General features: G+C 46.0%; 1 protein-coding gene across 1 annotated transcript in view; it reads right to left on the reverse strand.

Moving 5' to 3' along the window:
- Positions 1-359: 359 nt before the first annotated feature.
- Positions 360-17,950, reverse strand: part of LOC311325512 (voltage-dependent R-type calcium channel subunit alpha-1E-like) — a gene marked incomplete at its 3' end in the record, with an annotated part of 55,784 nt that continues 38,193 nt past the window's right edge. The window contains exons 21-46 of the mRNA XM_084458226.1: positions 17,553-17,836; positions 17,263-17,392; positions 16,963-17,092; positions 16,812-16,871; positions 16,563-16,669; positions 13,591-13,705; positions 13,313-13,473; positions 12,132-12,269; positions 11,658-11,859; positions 10,916-11,080; positions 9,644-9,754; positions 9,449-9,529; positions 9,106-9,225; positions 7,270-7,335; positions 6,925-7,016; positions 6,640-6,814; positions 6,396-6,523; positions 5,830-5,926; positions 5,563-5,668; positions 5,297-5,404; positions 4,994-5,094; positions 4,785-4,891; positions 4,482-4,584; positions 3,587-3,725; positions 1,331-1,500; positions 360-851 (exon numbers count right to left, since the gene is read on the reverse strand). Coding sequence (XP_084314352.1) covers positions 360-851; positions 1,331-1,500; positions 3,587-3,725; positions 4,482-4,584; positions 4,785-4,891; positions 4,994-5,094; positions 5,297-5,404; positions 5,563-5,668; positions 5,830-5,926; positions 6,396-6,523; positions 6,640-6,814; positions 6,925-7,016; positions 7,270-7,335; positions 9,106-9,225; positions 9,449-9,529; positions 9,644-9,754; positions 10,916-11,080; positions 11,658-11,859; positions 12,132-12,269; positions 13,313-13,473; positions 13,591-13,705; positions 16,563-16,669; positions 16,812-16,871; positions 16,963-17,092; positions 17,263-17,392; positions 17,553-17,836 — 3,688 coding nt within the window. The remainder of the gene's footprint in view (positions 852-1,330; positions 1,501-3,586; positions 3,726-4,481; positions 4,585-4,784; positions 4,892-4,993; positions 5,095-5,296; positions 5,405-5,562; positions 5,669-5,829; positions 5,927-6,395; positions 6,524-6,639; positions 6,815-6,924; positions 7,017-7,269; positions 7,336-9,105; positions 9,226-9,448; positions 9,530-9,643; positions 9,755-10,915; positions 11,081-11,657; positions 11,860-12,131; positions 12,270-13,312; positions 13,474-13,590; positions 13,706-16,562; positions 16,670-16,811; positions 16,872-16,962; positions 17,093-17,262; positions 17,393-17,552; positions 17,837-17,950) is intronic.

Consider the following 17,950-nt stretch of genomic DNA (forward strand, 5'->3'; position numbering starts at 1 on the left):
CAGAGATACACCTTCAGAAATGACAATACCTACTGACACAAACAACATATTTCAATCCTTTCATAACATCTTTTAGTATATCAAAGGCTATTTGAGGTTCATTATTACTTTTTTTATTTATTTTTTATTATATGTACAGTGTAGTCATCAAATAAATTGTCCTTCATTGCCTGTGTTCTTTGTAAACTTCAACATGATTCCATTTTCAAGACGTGGATACCATAATGTTCATGTATTGTTATCCTCTCACATTCGATCAAATATTGGAACCACAAACGTTTGCAGTGGTAATATAAGACAGTGACAGCATCCCCTCTATAGCACAGCTGTCCCTCCTCCTCCTCCCCTTCCTCCTCTCCCTAGCACCTGTCGTCCTCCTCTGTGTCACTGAGTGGGCCTGTGACAGAGACCGTCTGCGCCAGGCGCTTCCGGAAGTGTCCGTTGGGGACCTGCCAGCCGGTCCGCGAGCGAGGGCGGGCGGAGCTGATGGTGTTGGAGCGTCCCAGGCTGTGGGCCATAGCGGCCTCGAAGGTGAGGGTCTCCATGGGGCCGGAGGGGTCCGGGCTGTGGTCGCCCTCCTGCGGGGCCAGGTAGGGCTCTGAGGGATAGCGGCGAAGGGGGGAGTGCTGGAGGCCCGCCCCACTCTGGCCCTCCCCTGTGGCCCCCTCTCCAGCCCCCCAGGAGGGCTCCCGACGCCTCTGGGTCTCTGGGCTGTCCTGCTCGTCCTCCTCCATGGAGGGGTGTGTGCGACACACCAGAGGGGAGTAGGAGACGTGAGGGCGGGAGGGTTGTCGGCCACTAGGGGTGCTAGACTCAGATGTGGAGGGGACCGGGCTGTCTGAACTGTTGCCCTGGGGAAGCAGGAGTCAGAAAACAATGAATACAATTTCAACAGAATGAATGTGACGATATGAGTCGGCATATACACAGCATGTGGATCCTAATCAAACCCGTTATTAAACCTGTGTCCTCTAGGAATGCAAACAATTAATCGAAAATCGATTCATTGATTGTTAAGGATTTGTTCGAGCATGTGAGATTTACTCGATCTACTATCAAAAAACGTGGTAGCAAAGCAGCCATCTTGGGAGAAAAGCAGAGAAATCAACAGCGGAATATTTTGGAAAAAGTAAGCGGGCCAGGCAAAGCATTGTGTGGGACCACTTTGAAAAGAAAGGACAAGCAACTTGCACATATTGTGATGCCGTGTACACGTACAACGTGACGACAACAGCAATGCTCTATCATTTGAAGAATGTTAATGCTTGTCTTGGTCTCAAGGTTATTTCACTGGCGAACGAGACGTAACGGGGCGTGTCCTGGGACCTACCTGTTTGTCCAGGGTGCGCGTCCACTCCGCACTGGAGGACCGCGACGGCTGCAGACTCCGCTCTTCCGAGTTACAGCGGGACGCGTCCGGGGAGAGGAGGTGACGGCGTTCCTTGGAGCGCCCGCGATCTCTCTCCCTGTCTCCTTGCTGCCAACGGTCAGACCGCAAGACTGCAGCAATCCACAGAGGGGGAGGACAGGGGACAACAGAGGGACTGTTCATGTATTCATTTTAGTTTTTTTATTTCGTCTGATCCACATTGGTCATGAACAACTAGCATGGTGGTCACTGGGTCGGCCGCAAACTGGTCCTGTACAGCTCCAGGACCCTGAAGCGGGTCAGGAAGATTGCGGCCCACCCCTTCCACACCAGCCATAATCTCTTCGTGCCACTCCCCTCCCCCGCAGGAGTCTGCGGTCCATCACGCCACAGAGGCAGCTTCTTCCCCATGGCCATCAGCCTCATCAACAAAGCTTGTGTCCCCTCTGACTCCCCCCTGCCCCACCACGGACACCGTTGAGAGATACGGTTGAGAGACACATGCGCATCACCTGAATGTACTGTATAGGACGCACCACACTCACATATCATGCCAGACACACATATACACATTGCTCACTCACTGTAGCCTTTACACACTGACTGCACTACTTTTTGTATATTGTCTTCTTTCTTAGCTTATCCTTTTGTATGTGGCTGTAAGCCAGCGCACCATAGATAGCATTTGTCTGGTTGTCATTCCCTCCCTCCTCCCCTCTTTCCCTCCGTCCCGTTGTTGACCTGCAATTCTATGTTGCCACCACAAGAGGCAGTAGTCTCAGCACACCAAAACTAGAAAATAAATTTCCTGGAGAAAATGTGAGGTGGGCTAGTTGCTGAAGCTGGTTGTAACAACTACTGCCAATAATATTATAACTAACTATTGTAAATACATATAACTACTATAAATATAACTGCAGTAAATATAACTACTATAAACACTATTGCTATTACTATTATAACTACAAATATAACTGTTAGCACTACCAATACTACAAAATAAATTTCAATATAAATATAAAAAACTACTGCTTGTAATACACTCAAAAATAGATTTGACATCTCATGACACATCGTTTTAATAAGCTCAATAGCTCAAAAAAGGTATAAATATTAGTTCACAGTCTGAATATCATTCTGAATATGTATTTGAATACAAGGAAGGTAGGATGGAAGGACGGAAGTTAGTAGCCTAAGGTAGGAAGGTAGGAATACAAATGCTACCACAGTAGTTGTTGGAGGTGTTGGTATGGAAGTTGAGGTGTATGCTACTACTGTTGTTATAAAAAGGATGCCTGTTGAGAGGATTACCCTACATTAACAGATCATCACTGCAGTGGTGTAAGGGTTAACAGTAGTTAGTACTATTATAACTGCCAGTACTATTATAACTACTGTATATATAACTACTATAAACTCAATTGCTTTTACTATTATAGCTGCAAATATAACTGTTAGCACTACCAATAATAATAAATATAACAAAATATTAATAAACTACCATAAACTACTATAAATAGCCTTCCACAGTTAGTACTACTGGTACTAAAGTAGAAGAAGGATTATAAAATTCAAGTAGTGTTACAGTACAAATAAGGTTAGAATTCAAGTAGACTAATGAAGTTGCTGATGCAAGTTATTGTGTACTATGACACCTATAACAGGATATTGAATAGATTTTCAATGACAAGCCACCAACATCTTTTTAGCAGTCACAGCTAGCTCAAGAATATGTAGCCTACATTTAAGTTCTGTGAACTGTCACCATAGCAAGCACAGCGCAGCAGCCATACTTTTCCAGCACTTTAATTGTGCTGGATTAGCATTGGTAGCATTGGAACTAATATGTCCAGGCGACAAGACCTATCTTTATTTATCAGACATTATTCCATGTCATTTCAATTCACAGCTATTTCAGTGGCATGACTAGCTTCCGTCCTACCAGTCCTGAACAGAAACAAGCCAGCCATGCACATAAGCCAGGCTGGACCTGGTTTGCACTAGCATTTTGTACTTGCTCTTTGCACTGTCCTGTCTCGTTCCTGCACCCTGTCCAATGTTGTCTCCATGTTATGCACCACAACCGAATGCAAATTCCTAATACGTTGAAAAACTGCATGGCAATAAAACAAATTCTGATTCTGAACTTGCCATGAAAACTCCGTTCTGTTTGCCTGACCTCCAGGGGGCAGCGGTGAGAGTCGAGTGTGAACTAACCTGCTGCCTTGTAGCTCCTGTGGCGTGGTCGATACACTCTCTCGGGACTGCTCTTCTCCTCCTCCTGCCACAGGCTGTTCGTCTGCTGGTCAGCAACAGTGGACACGGAGCGTTTCATGGAACCACTGGTCATCTCCGTCTGTCACACACACACACACACACACACACGCATATACATACAGTAGAGACACAAAATACACACATTAGTGCAAACAGAGAGAGAAACACATATACCCACAAATACCGTAAAAGATAGATACTGTAGATAGATAGATAGATAGATAGATAGATTCCCAGGGCAAACACTGCAGGCCAGTTCAACCAGACAGTACAGTCAGAGACAGCACAGCAATGCCTACGACAGCGGGGTGGCCTGCCAAACCCGGCGGGATTCACACTTCGCCTCCGACACTGAGCGCAGAGAAACAACGAGGACACCTGTCTGTCTGTCTGGATCTCAGTACGTGTGACTAGAGTATCTGTCTGTCTGTCTGTATCTCAGTACGTGTGACTAGAGTACCTGTCTGTCTGTCTGTATCTCAGTACGTGTGACTAGAGTACCTGTCTGTCTGTCTGGATCTCAGTACGTGTGACTAGAGTATCTGTCTGTCTGTCTGGATCTCAGTACGTGTGACTAGAGTATCTGTCTGTCTGTCTGTCTGGGTCTCAGTACGGGTGACTAGAGAATCTGTCTATCTGTCTGTCTGTCTGGGTCTCAGTACGTGTGACTAGAGTATCTGTCTGTCTGTCTGTATCTCAGTACGTGTGACTAGAGTATCTGTCTGTCTGTCTGGGTCTCAGTACGTGTGACTAGAGTATCTGTCTGTCTGTCTGGGTCTCAGTATGGGTGACTGGGGGATCTGTTTGTCTGACTGGGCTGGGCTCTGGTTCTCACCCTGGAGTGTTCCTGGCTGGCGTCTGTTTCTTCAGTGGTCATGGGCGCCACGAACAGCTCCTGGGGGGAGATGGGACTCAACGCCACGAAGCCTCCCCTGGTCCTGCAGAGGAACATGAAATAGAGGGTAATGTACAAACACACACACACACACACACACGCACGCACACACACACACACACACACACACACACACACACACACACACACACACACGCAAACAAACACTAACACACATTCATGTATGCACCCCCAAACACAGTTACACACACGCACGCACACACACACCGCGTGTGGACTCACAGTGCGGAGCCGGCGGAGTGGGGCATGAGGGAGAGAGGTTGGGTGTCGGACAGGATGTCCTCAGGGAGGGTGGAGGCGTCCAGACGCTTGAACATCAGACTGCTCTTCTACAGACGAGAGACCGAGCAACACGTCAGATCCTTGTCATGCCATGCCAAAGTGTGCTTTAAGTCCTAATTAGTGTTCCCGATAGTGTGATAGAAGCTGACCTGTGCTTCCAATTGTTGTCGCAGCTTCTTGGCTTTGTTCTGCTTGAAGTAGTCCATGATCATCATGGAGGCGTAGATTTTACCGACTGTCATGTCGGTGTCTGGAAGAGGAATTTGTCAAACGCACACAGGCGAGCGCACACACGCACACGCACAGGCACATGCACGCTCACTCACACACACACACACACACACACACACACACACACACACACACACACACACAGGCGAGGGGTATATCACTCGGTGTTGACTTTATCTCAGTTCCACCTTCTCCCACGTGTCGGAGGGTGTGACACCCACCTTTGTTGATGGGCACCAGCAGGTCCAGGGTCTTCTTTGGCAGGTATGGCCAGATGACGCTGATCTCCTTCTGCAGCTCCATGTCCAGCGCTATGCGGTCCTCCCCCCCTGGAGCACACACACCAGCGGCAATGCACCTCATAAACTCTCGCTACACAGCTCCAGTGGACCATAGATCACATTATGTAATATGTGAACTACAACTACTGTATGTGAACTACGACTCCAAGAATGCAGTCGATCATGTGCTTGGAGCGACCCCTGACCTCTAGCGATTTTGATCTCCAGGGCGGTGCGGATGAGAGACATTAGGGTGGAGGTGAAGTGGACGGACATGTCCTCATCCACCGGCATGTTCATCAACACCAACCTCTTCGGAAAGAGAGAGAGAGAGAGAGAGAGAGAGAGAGAGAGAGAGAGAGAGAGAGAGAGAAAGAGAGAAGATCAGATAAGGTATCATCAATGGAGACTGAGACAGTTTTCTCTGCAAAGCAAAGAACGCATTCCTCCCGTAGGGACGTGTTCTCCCGTACCTTGTAGGCCACCTTGGCAGGGCACTTCTTCCCCAGGCCCAGGGGCGGAGACATGTGGGTCAGCATCTCATACATGGCTGTGTAGTGTATACGGCCACTATGCAAGACAGGGCAAGAAGGAGGGAAAATCACTGTACAAAGAGTAGATTTATTAGTAGGCCACCTTAGCAGGGCACCTTGTCTCCAGGCCCAGGGGCGGAGACATGTGGGTCAGCATCTCATACATGGCTGTGTAGTTTATACGGCCACTACGAAAATCACTGTACAAAGAGTAGATTTATTAGTAATCCTCCCTGTTGTTCTCGTCAACCGCTGACACAAACATATGCACTATCTAAACAATTAATTCAGTCACATCCTCTAAGGTTATTGAATAGGAACAAATAATATTTTTAATGAGGTCATTTTTTTCACCTTCAAGTATTACAGTACATACAATACTGCCCTCTGCTGGAGACTAGAGAAAGAGCACGCTGATAACGTCTGTGAGCTCTAGTGCTCTAGTGCGTGGTAGAGCGTGTTGGTGGTGTTAAAAAGAGTGTGTGTTGTGTATGTGTTTCCCTCACCCTGCTGCTCTGTCATACTCTCCCCAGATCCTGACAAACTCGTCTAGGTGGTGAGGACCCAGGATGGAGGAGTCTCGCGTCAGGTACTCAAAGTTATCCATAATCACCGCCACAAACAGATTCAGCATCTGGACTCACCGCAGGGAATGGGAAAGAGATTCAGTAAATAAAGAGACATCGAAGAGGATAGTCTGTGTGTGCGTGTGCGGGCTTATGTGTGCACCACGTGTGTGTGTGTGTTTACCAGGAAGGAACTGAAAAAGATGAAGGAGACGAAGTAGCAGTAGGCAAAGTCGGTGCCACAGCCTCCCACGTGGTCCGGGGACGTGGTCAGCGGGGAGATGGAGGGGTCCGTCTCACACTCCCGCCCCCCCAGACACGACAGCATGATCTCCTGCCACGACTCCCCCGTCGCACTCCTGCCAATCACCCGCCAACTCGATGCGTCAATCACTAGAATCACGCCGTTCAAAATCAACGCATCGACCCCCCGATAGATTGACGGTGTCATTGTGGCGTGGCCCCCCACCTGAAGAGCAGCATCAGGGCGCTGAAGAAGGTCTTGAAGTTGTTGTGCTGGTTGATGTGGCTCTCGTCGTTCAGCTTGATGTTCCCGAACACCTTGAGTAGGTCAGGAGAGAAACCCAATTAGGCTGCTAGGCAACGGAGTAAAATAGGACATCCAGCTCTCTGAGTCCCCGCCTGAGATGCGCCGCTCGCTGACAACACCGTCCTTCTGCTCGGCTCGCCATCACAATTGCCTACTGCATCCACTTTGCTTCGTAAACTGAAATGCCCCTCTGTTTTTCTATGGACTGTTGTTCTACCACTCCCCGTCAAGCTCAATTCTGTCCTTATTTCGTTTAGACTTTACCTGCATTCCAATGATGGCGTATATGAAGAAGAGCATGGCGATGAGCAGACAGACGTACGGAAGAGCCTACAGGTCGGACAGACACAAAAAAAGAAAATAGGTTGTATGAAGAGCAAGTACGGAAGAGCATTAGGGCCAACAGCGGAGTTCTTTTTTTTTAAGCTTCTGAGTTTCTTTCTCAGAAATTCTGACTTTTTTCTCAGAAATTCTGACTTTAATCTCAGAAGTTATTTCTGACTTTTTTCTCAGAAATTCTGACTTTAAACTCAGAAGCTTAAAAAAAGAATAAACTCAGTTGTTGGCCCTAATGCTCTTCCGTAAGCAAGACATTCCACTCAAAATCGGCGCTCCAAAAATCAAGGAATAGTACGTACTATTTACACGTACAGTATAGTGAAGCTGCCAAAGCGGCAGGGCTCTAAGGTTACTCGCATTTGCAACTAAAAATAGTTTTGTGCGATCAGAAAAAATAATTTAGGAGCACACTGTGCGAGTACTGTTTTCAACTATTTCACTCACATTTTTTGCCTAAAATAAATCCATGCAAATTGGATCAAACTAGTCAAAGTTTCGCGCACCCGTATACAAAGTCCCACAACTTTTTATTTTTATTTTTTATTACAAGTCCCACGACTGCAACCTGCAATGCGCAATGACGCGCGATGACAGCTCAGCTGCCCTCACTCAAAAACGACTGTGCAGACGCCAAATGCCCCTGCCAGTAACGTTAACAAAATGAAGAAAATGAAGTCCATTCAATCGTATTTTGCCAGGCAAAGTGGAACCAAGGAGAGAGAGGAATTCGGTGAGATAACGGGGGAGTTGTATCAACCGTCACTCAAAAATCTTTGTTTACACAAAGTTCTATTGATTCAATTAGATTCAACATTGCCGTAGTAGCCTACCAGTAACTTACTGGATCCACATCAAAACGCAATGAAATGCCGACATCGTAAAAAGTGTTTTTCCTGAAATGCGTGTCATAACGATCCAATGACATGTTCCTTTGCATCTACATTAAACTAAGCTTTTCCACAGATTTTTTTTTTTTTAATGATTATTTGAATTTTATGAAGATATTGGGCTTTCTTCCAACGTTTTTTCACAGCACCAGCAGCTATGTTTCATATCCCTGCCTAAGTTCGCAAAGCATTGTGTGTTTTCATCTACCCCTCGGTTTCAAGTCAGCATCTGAAAACCCTCATTTTGGAGGAGTGTTTGAACGTCCACTAGCCCTCGATATGCTCCCTAGCCCTAGAAGCTAAAAGGAATGAGACACACTACCCTACGCGTGAACACGCAAAATGTAGGGTTAGGGCCAAGGGCTAGGGCTAAGGGGGGGTATTGGGATTGGGCCATAGTCTTCATTAGGGCCAGTGAACATGATGCAGTGTGGGGATAGTATAGTCTTCATTAGGACCAATGCACATGATGAAGTGTGTGGGAATAATATAGTCTTCATTAGGACCAATGCACCTGATGAAGTGTGTGGGAATAGTAGGCTATCGTCTTCATTAGGACCAATGCACATGATGAAGTGTGTGGGGATAGTATAGTCTTCATTAGGACCAATGCACCTGATGAAGTGTGGGAATAGTATAGTAGGAGAGGATGAGAGCTCCTATGGTGAGCAGGTTATTATTGTTTATTGTTGTTGGCAGTAGACCTAATGTGTGTGTTGCTAATAAAAATGTGTTATTTCAAATTTTCCGTTGCACTCCTAAATGTCTTTCTGTGCTCCTAAATTTTTTCATTTTGGAGCACATGTGCTCCTAGTGAAAAATGTTAGCTTAGAGCCCTGCAAAGTGGGACTACATTGGCTGGAACATGTCTGACCTTGAAGGACTGGACGAAGGTCCAGAGCAGGATGCGGATAGTGTAGCCCTGCCTCAGCAGCTTGATCAGCCGGGCGGCACGGAACAGCTTCAGGAAACTCATGTTGATCGTGTTCACGGACTGAGGCAGAGAAAGAGCGCCGGCCAACGGGAACCAAGAGGTGGAGGGAGAGAGTCCGGGGGAAAGAGCGGGGGACAGTGGATGATCAAGGCAAAGACTGTACGATACTGTACGAGAGTGGAAAATAGAATAACTAATTATAATATGTCCACTACTAAAAGTTCCCTTCAACCCCAGCTCATGAAGAATAGTAGTGAATCGGCGACAGAGCACTGCATCTCACCTGCAAATCCACAATGATCTCTGTTATGCTGCCGAGCACCGTGATGAAGTCGAAAATATTCCAGGTGTCTCGAAAGTAATTCTGTTGGAAGGGGAGAAAGGCATCATCATTAGATGAGGGGGGAAGAGTTCGATCCACCATATCACTGAGTCAGTTCACCCTCCCCATTATCTTGGACGCTGTTTTCTGGCTTACTACCAATCCAAAGGCCATGATCTTGAGGATGCACTCCAGGGAGAAGAGGACGGTGAAGGCTGTGTTGAGGTGCTTCAGGACGGCATCATACATCGCGGGGGCCGAGTGGTACTAAGATAAGATAAGATCATCATAATAATAATAAAAATAATAATAATAAACTTCATTTGCATAGCAGCTTTCATAGAAATAAATGCAGCTCAAAGTGCTTTACAACAGAGAGTGTACATGCATGGAGTGCTTCACATAAATAGACATAAAATAAACAAAAAACAGGAAAATAAGATGGAAGATAAAACACAATAAAATATAAGGATAAGAAATCAACTAAAATACAGTGTAAAAATTACAATTTAATAAAATGTTATGCTGCAGATATACATAAAAAAAAAAGAATAAAAAAAGAAAAGTACAGTAGCCCGCAAGTGCAAAAAGAGCTAGTTAAAAGCTAAAGTGAAGAGATACGTTTTTAGCTTTCTTTTAAAACTATTCAGTGAGTTGGCTTCCCTGATATCTATAGGTATTGTGTTCCATAGCTTTGGGCCATAATTGACAAAGGCTGCACTCCCGATCTTCTTCCGACTATTGCTGGGAACTTCTCGTAGACCAGCAGTGGATGATCAGTGTTCTGAAGGCACGTAGTTGACAAGGGAGTTAAAGGAGTAGTAAAGGTAAAAATCATGTTTAGCCCTGTTTTAAGGTTACTTATGATCATATACAATGGTTCAGATCAAAAAGTTGACAAAACTAGCACTTTTGAGAAAGTCTGATAATTGCTCTACCACCGTTTTGGTCATACAATGGATGTGGGTGGGCACCTTGAAAAATCATTAAAAAAACATGTTAAACTCTCAATTTCAAAGACAAGAAACTCACCGAGGTGTTAGTTGGCGTTCTGACATATAATTCGCCATAGAGTAAGATTCTAGTTCATCTGGAAATGCTTTTTTAAATATTGAGCATAGAAAATATAGCATAGGGGTAGCATAGCGGTAGCAGCATAGAGGACTATATACATCCATATATACAGTAACTGTGCAGTATAGAATAGAATAAGATATATATGTACCTGCATATATTCAGTCTGTATAAATATAAGTATACAAGTGTATAAGTCAGGGAGTACACATATAGTAGCCTATACAACTGCACAGGAAGGAGCAGGACACAGGAAGTGGTTAGACCGGGCTGTGGGGGAAGTATAGTCCCCTGTAGCACTGAGAATGACATTGGTATGGCATGCAGCCTACTGTTAGGCCATGGTAACACTACCTTCATCATGAGCACCACGGTGTTGAGGGCAATCATGACCAACACGGTGTACTCGAACGAGGGCGACACCACAAAGTGCCAGAGTCGGTACTGGAAGGTCTGCCGGTTCTGGGGCATGTAGCGGGTCAGGGGTTTGGCACTGATGGCAAAGTCGATGCAGGCCCTCTGAGAAGGAGAGAACGATCAGGCGACATCGGTCAAAGTACGGCAGGGACTCCATAAATACTTGTCCATCGGGGACCCGCAGTAGGTCCACTAGCCTTGTGTTATCTGGGTTTATCCCTTACTTTTGTCCAGAAACAGAAGTTGAACCAATTGCAGCAAAATAGCTAACGTTACAGGAATCATCAGTGTACCTGCTTTAGCCATTGACTGCTACAATTAATGTTATGGAAACTGCCGCTAGTTTTTGTGAGCTCATGAGCTAACTGGCTATCCCGCTCTTATTGTGCTTGATTAGCATTGGAAGCATTGGAACTGATGTGTCTGGGCGACAAGACCCATCTTAATTTATCAGACATTATTTCAGGTCATTTCAATTCACAGCTATTTCAGTGGCATGACTGGCTTCCGTCCTACCAGTCCTGAACATAAGCCAGGCTGGACCTGGCCTATTTTTTGTGGTGAGCACATTGGTTCTTTAAAACTAAGTGAAGAAATTATGTCTGAGAAAAGTCAATTCATATTGCACTGAACACATTGTTTTGAGAGGTGTGTGTATCCTATCGCCATGTACTGGTACCTCATTCTTCTCCAAGCTGCACTCCTGTATCATCTTGTCCCCCTGCTCCTGGAAGGTGATGATGATGAGAGCCACGAAGATGTTGACGAAGAAGAAGGGGAAGACCACGAAGTAGACCACGTAGAAGACGGACATCTCCATCCTGTTCCCCGGATAGGGCCCCCGGTCCTCTTCTGTCACGTCCACAGAGTGCTGCAGGACCCTGGGGACACGGGGGGGAGAGAGAGAGAGAGAGAGAGAGAGAGGGAAGGAGAGAAGCAACAAACCATTATGGGATTTATTCCTGTTTCAGCCACATTCACTCAATACACTGTCAGTTTACAGCATCTATCTTCAGAAATTCAGAACTTCAGAAACACAGCTACAGAAGGGTAGTGCGATACAACATATCAATGCTCTATCTATAGGTAGATGGATACGCTGGTAGTGGGAGTGGGGGGGGCAGAACGGGGTGCAAGGTGCGAGGTAACTCACTGAGGCCAGCCTTCTCCAGTAGACACGGTGAACAGGGTGAGCAGGGCCCAGCACACGTTGTCGTAGTGGAACTCGTGTCTCTTCCACTCTCTCCTCTTCACCTCCTTCCTGTCTCGGGAGTAGTCGATGTAGTAGCCTCTGTTGGGGAGAGGGAGAGAGAGAGACAGCCCCAAGGTGACAGATTACCCCATTCACAAAGGTCAAATTCTTTTTATAGGCTATTGCTTATGCATAGCATTCCACTTGAATGTTTGGGGCAGGAAGTCAGAATAGGGCATTGGTACTGTACATTGTGGGTACATATGAGTGGACATTACAGTATACATAGATTGGAGTGACATAGAACAAGATTACTTGGTGTGAAGTGCATGTTTGTTCTGGAGTGTGTGGGCTACAAGTGGTAACAAGCAGGTGATTTTTTATTATTATTTTATTTAGCCTTTATTTAACCAGGAAAAAGTCCCATTGAGATTAAAAATATTTTTTTCAAAAGAGACCTGGCCAAGATAGGCAGCAGTGCAATCCAAACAGAGTTACAGACGCAAAAATATAACAGAAACACATCAGCAATAGTTTACACACGTGACTCAGTGATTTGGCTACATGGCAATACGCTAGTTAAAAACATGAACATACTGTTAAATCCACCTCTAAAACCGTCATAGTGGATTTAAAAACATCTATTGAGACCTGCTCCTCAAGTTTGAGATCATTTTGTAACATGTTCCAGGCATTTAGTAGACAATTTTGAAATTCCACAATCCTGGATACCCAATTCGATACCATAGTTGGAAAAAATAAATCCCATGTACTTCAACGTACACTACTTTATTTAAAACACCCTCCGGCCAATTTAATGAGAGGAAAATTATGAGATTCCAGTTAGCAAGTATACGTTAGCTAATAACTGTAAGAAAACAGGCTACACAGGGATGGGCTTGTATAAAGAAAAACTCCTCATAAAAGTAACGTTAAAGTCGCACAGAAATGAAAAAAACATTCTGTCCCATTTTGGTTCACATAATTGGTCATAGTGTTCACCTATTCAATGATGTATTCAAAAAAATGTACAAATGTCCCAACCGTCCATACGCAAACCTACGCCCTTGCTTGTGTGTGCACGCGTGTGTGTGTGTGTGTGTGTGTGTGTGTGTGTGTGTGTGTGCCGGGCGGCCACTCACTGGCACTCTTTCTCGGTCTTCACGGATCCGTCTGTGCAGAAGAAGAATTTGCCCTTGAAGAGCTGGACAGCGATGACCGCAAAGATGAACATGAAGAGCTGGTAGACGATGAGGATGTTCAGGACGTTCTTCAGGGAAGTGACCACGCAGTCAAACACCGCCTGAGGAGGGGGAGGACAGCAGCACAAACAGCACAAAGATCCAAGCCTTGCGTAAGATAAAACACACCACACTGTTAAATAGGCGACATTGGGAGTGGGTGGATGGAAGTAAAGTACCTTGAGTTTGGGAAGTCTCTTGATGGTCTTGAGGGGTCGGAGGACTCTTAGGACTCGGAGGGACTTGATGGTCTTGATGTCTCTGCCTTTGTTGTTCCTGTTGATGTGGACAGTCCTATGAATGTACTGGGCACACTCAGGGGAGACACGTGTACGTTCAAAATGTATACATGCACGCACACACACACATACTCTTACCAAACATTTTTTCTTAAAAGTCAGAAGATAAAGACATTTCTCTTTAATGCGTTTAATGTGTTTGAAATAGAGAGTTGAGAGAGAGAGAGCATGAGAAGGCTGGAGCTAAGAGGAGCCGAGCAACCAGAATTAAGACTGATAGGTCATAGTGAAAGAGAAGTGTATGGGAAGTGTCTGCTTTACCCCATCACATTCCTGGAAGCCCCCAACAGTGACATAATCCACAGGAACAACAGAGAAAAAGAGACACCGTGAGCACAGCTCAGAGGATCACAGCTATATCCACAACAGAGAAATCAACACACAAGTCATTTATGAAGCAAGGTAAGGGCGGAAGCAACAGGCTCTCATCAAAGTCATAGCAGCTCACAGGTGACAGTTCACATTGAGATTCAGGTTTGTCACGTTTGTTGGTGGCCCTTGGATGTGGTCAAACATCAAGACAGGTCAATTTCCTATGACTTGTGTCCGGTAGACCCAGTTATACAGTACGAGAGAAAGAGACCAAGCCAGAAGCCCAACTAGCTAACTGGCTTTTACTTGCTGGCGGGAGCTTCACAAAGGAAGGCTGCAAGACTGACGCAGAGCTGGTTGAGAGGCTGCAAGACTGACGCAGAGCTGGCCTCTGCTGTTGAACTTGTACTGTAAGTACAGTACTATTGTTAGCTAGCCTAATATAGGCTAGCTAGCTTGCTATGTCTTATGTTGAAATCGCTTGATGTTTGGCTGTGCTAGCTGTGAATGTACAGTATGAGGATGCATGTAATCTAGCTAGCTTGGGGCACCATGTTCCCGAGCTAAACTTCAATCTGGTAGTGTAGTAACTTTTTAGACTGATTGGTAGCAAGTTAGTGTGCTGACGAAGTGTAATGAAAGGTTATGAGTCTGGCTATGAGTCTTATGTTGTTAGAATTACTTGACGTTTGGCTGTGTTAGCTGTGAATGTCTGAGGATGCATGCTGACTACATTGTGTGTGTTAGGCTGACGTTTGCTTGCTAGTGTAACAGTTGAGTTAGAGTTGGCGATCTGACAGTGTGTGGTATGTATGTGGAATTGAGTTAGTTTTGTTAGGTAACTTAGTACAGAACTAGTTGGCTAGGGACACAATAGGATTGTCAGGAGCATTGTGCAGCATTTTATGACTAGTTGGCTAGCCACACGGATTGTCAGGAGCCATGAAGTGCAGCATTGTATGATTTGTAGTTACCGCATTTAGAGATGGATGCATGCACGTGTGTGTGTGTAGGCTACTGTTGCAAGTTGGGCCAATGAGGCTGTCAATAGACCGACATTAGTTGTGACTATCACATACATTATATCTAGGAATATATATATATATATATATATATATATATATATATATATATATATATATATTATACTAACTAGGCCTTTTTATTCCAGCTATCAACTGTTTTCTGTTGTCTCATGTGGGTGTTTGGGGACTGGTTTCACAAATGCAGGCGTGCAGCTGTACTGAACAATTTTACGACGGTTGTGCAAAAGTGAACCTGTAGGGGGCGCCAAATCACAAAAATACCACATCCTACGTTGGGCTGCTTTAAAAGTTTTGAAGCTTACTAGAAAACATTAGCTAGCTAGCTAAACACTAAAAATTGTTAGCTTAGCTAGCTTGTACACGGTTTAGCTAACTCACTTGTATTGTTAGCTAAGGTTATAATGTCAGGTCTGGTGTTGGTGTGCAAGTTAAGTGAATTGACATAGGTTTACTGGATTGATGTCAGAGCTAGAAAGACAGTCTGGTTGCTAACTAGCCTGCACACTGTTTAGCTAACGTTAGCTTGCTTGAATTGTTAGCCACGGTTATAACGTCAGGTCTTGTTGGTGTGCAAGCTAATGTTGAGAATTGAAATAGGCTACAGTTTAGGTAGGAGTTGAATGGAAAAGCTGTTATCTAATTTCAATAACATCACAAAATATGTTGGGGACTAAAAGTGCCAAACCAGTACAGTACAGTCTATTAATACCCTTAATGTATTGCTCTCCTTCATGTAAAATGGTGAAATTACAGTACACAGAGAGAGAGGAGGCAGCAAACATGAGCAAGGGACCCAAGAGTTACAGGTAATGGAATTATAACCCACGAATACTTGTATCATATTCCGCACCCTTTCTTTACAGAGAAGCATAAAGATTTTGTCCAAAACAGTTTGGTGTAGCCTATTCATAAGTTTATTGCTCTCCTTAATGTAAAATGATGAAGTGACAGTACACAGAGAGAGTTGGCCTCAGATACTGTATGAGCAAGGGACCCAAGAGTTACAGAGTAGCATAACGATTGTGTCCAAAACAGTTCAGTGTAGCCTATTCATTGATTCATTCAAGTGTATTGCTCTGCTTAATGTACAATGTTGAAGTGACAGTACACAGAGAGAGAGGAGGCAGCAGACATGAGCAGAGGACCCATGAGTTACAGGTAATGGAAATATCAGTCAGCTTAATGTGTACGATAACTACAGGGGAAATTCCTTCCCCCAATTTTGCTCTGCGCGTGCAAAAACATTTTCTCCACTCTCCAACTCTGCACCCCCACTTTCAACTCAAACTAGGCTCCCATGTGTATGACCACTGCCAGAAGAAGGTCCGAAAACAAACAGCATGACAAACTTCGAATCTTAGGAGTGAATTGTCCCTCACATGAAATGCCTGGCATTCCTCCCACTGGCCACCCCTCGTAGTGAAGGTCACTCATGCTACTGCGTTAATGCTGCAGTGAGTCAGCAGGGTTGTTAGTCACGGCGCTGTGACTCACGTCAAAGCGAAGGCGATCAGAGCGCCCACCACCACGATGAAGTCCAAGATGTTCCACAGGTCACGGAAGTAGGAGCCGTCATGCAGGATGAGGCCCTGGTCTATCATCTAGAGGAAACACACGCCACGCACCCACACAGATACACACACACCCAGGGAGGCACACTCAAACGCACAAGCCGAAACAACGTTGTATCGTTAGCGCGGATGGATTCTTTGCCGCGTTACTTTTACTCTTCAAAACTCCCACCTTGATGATCATTTCGAATGTGAAGACACCGGTGAAGACGTAGTCAAAGTAGCGGAGGACCTATGACAGCAAAAAAAAAAAACTTTTGAAAACAACAGACACCGACGCACGCTGACGTGAGTATCGTGATCTTCACGGACGCCATTCTCACTTTGTTCCTGTCGGAGTTGGTGCAGACAGGGTCCTCGGCGGCGAGGGCGATGCTGCTCGCCACGATGACCAGCAGGATGGTCATCTCAAAGTAGCGCAGCGTCACCACATAGTGACAGATACGTCTGATCCTGCAGGTCAGCACAGGGGTCAACACTGTCACACAGACACATATCTACCGTACCGCCACCGATCAGTAATTGAACTGATTTTTACTGTAACAGAGTTCAGAACACGACCGGAGGAGTCTGAGCTCGTCCAAATGCTGCAACGGGATTCACATGAGGACCTGGTCACTTACGGGTTGGAGGACTTGAAGATGAACATGCTGTCGGGGATGCTGGGTTTGGGGACGCTGGGCATCTCGTCCTCCTCCGTCTCCTCCTTCTCCCTCTGCTCCGACCGGAGGGCCTCCTTTTTCTTGCTATTCGCTGGAACACGCCATGCAGCAGCAAAAAAGAGATGTCAGGCGCCACGCCATGCAATGAACTAACCTACAATGTGCCGCCCCCACCTCGAATGGCGCTGATAAACATGAATAACATATCGCAGGGGTGAACAGCTGAGCGCGGGTCACCCGAGGCGCCGTACCTGTCATCGGGGCGAGCTCCAGGAGGGGCCGGACCTGCATCTCGATCACCACGCAGTCCTCTGGGCCCGCCCCCTCTCTGTTCGGGGGGGCGGGGTCATTCTTGGAGGCGGAGGAGTGCGGCGGCGGCTCCGGCTCCTGGTTCCGGAATGAGGGCTCCTGCTGGCCAGGCTCCCCCGGCTTGCTCTGCTCCGTCTGGGTACAGCCTGGCAACGCCGGGGGCGCAGACCCGGGGAGGTCCTCGCACAGCGGGGGCTCGAGGACGTCTGCGCAGGGTGCGCTCGACCTGGAGAAGACGGTTTTATGCATCAAACTGACGGCGTCTCACGGACCATATTTTAAATCCCGGCATCAACACATCATCCACGTCCCCTTAAACAATGGTTAATTGCATGACAGC

The sequence above is a fragment of the Borostomias antarcticus genome (assembly GCF_949987555.1).
Source record: "Borostomias antarcticus genome assembly, chromosome: 24".
NCBI classification, from domain to species: domain Eukaryota; kingdom Metazoa; phylum Chordata; class Actinopteri; order Stomiiformes; family Stomiidae; genus Borostomias; species Borostomias antarcticus.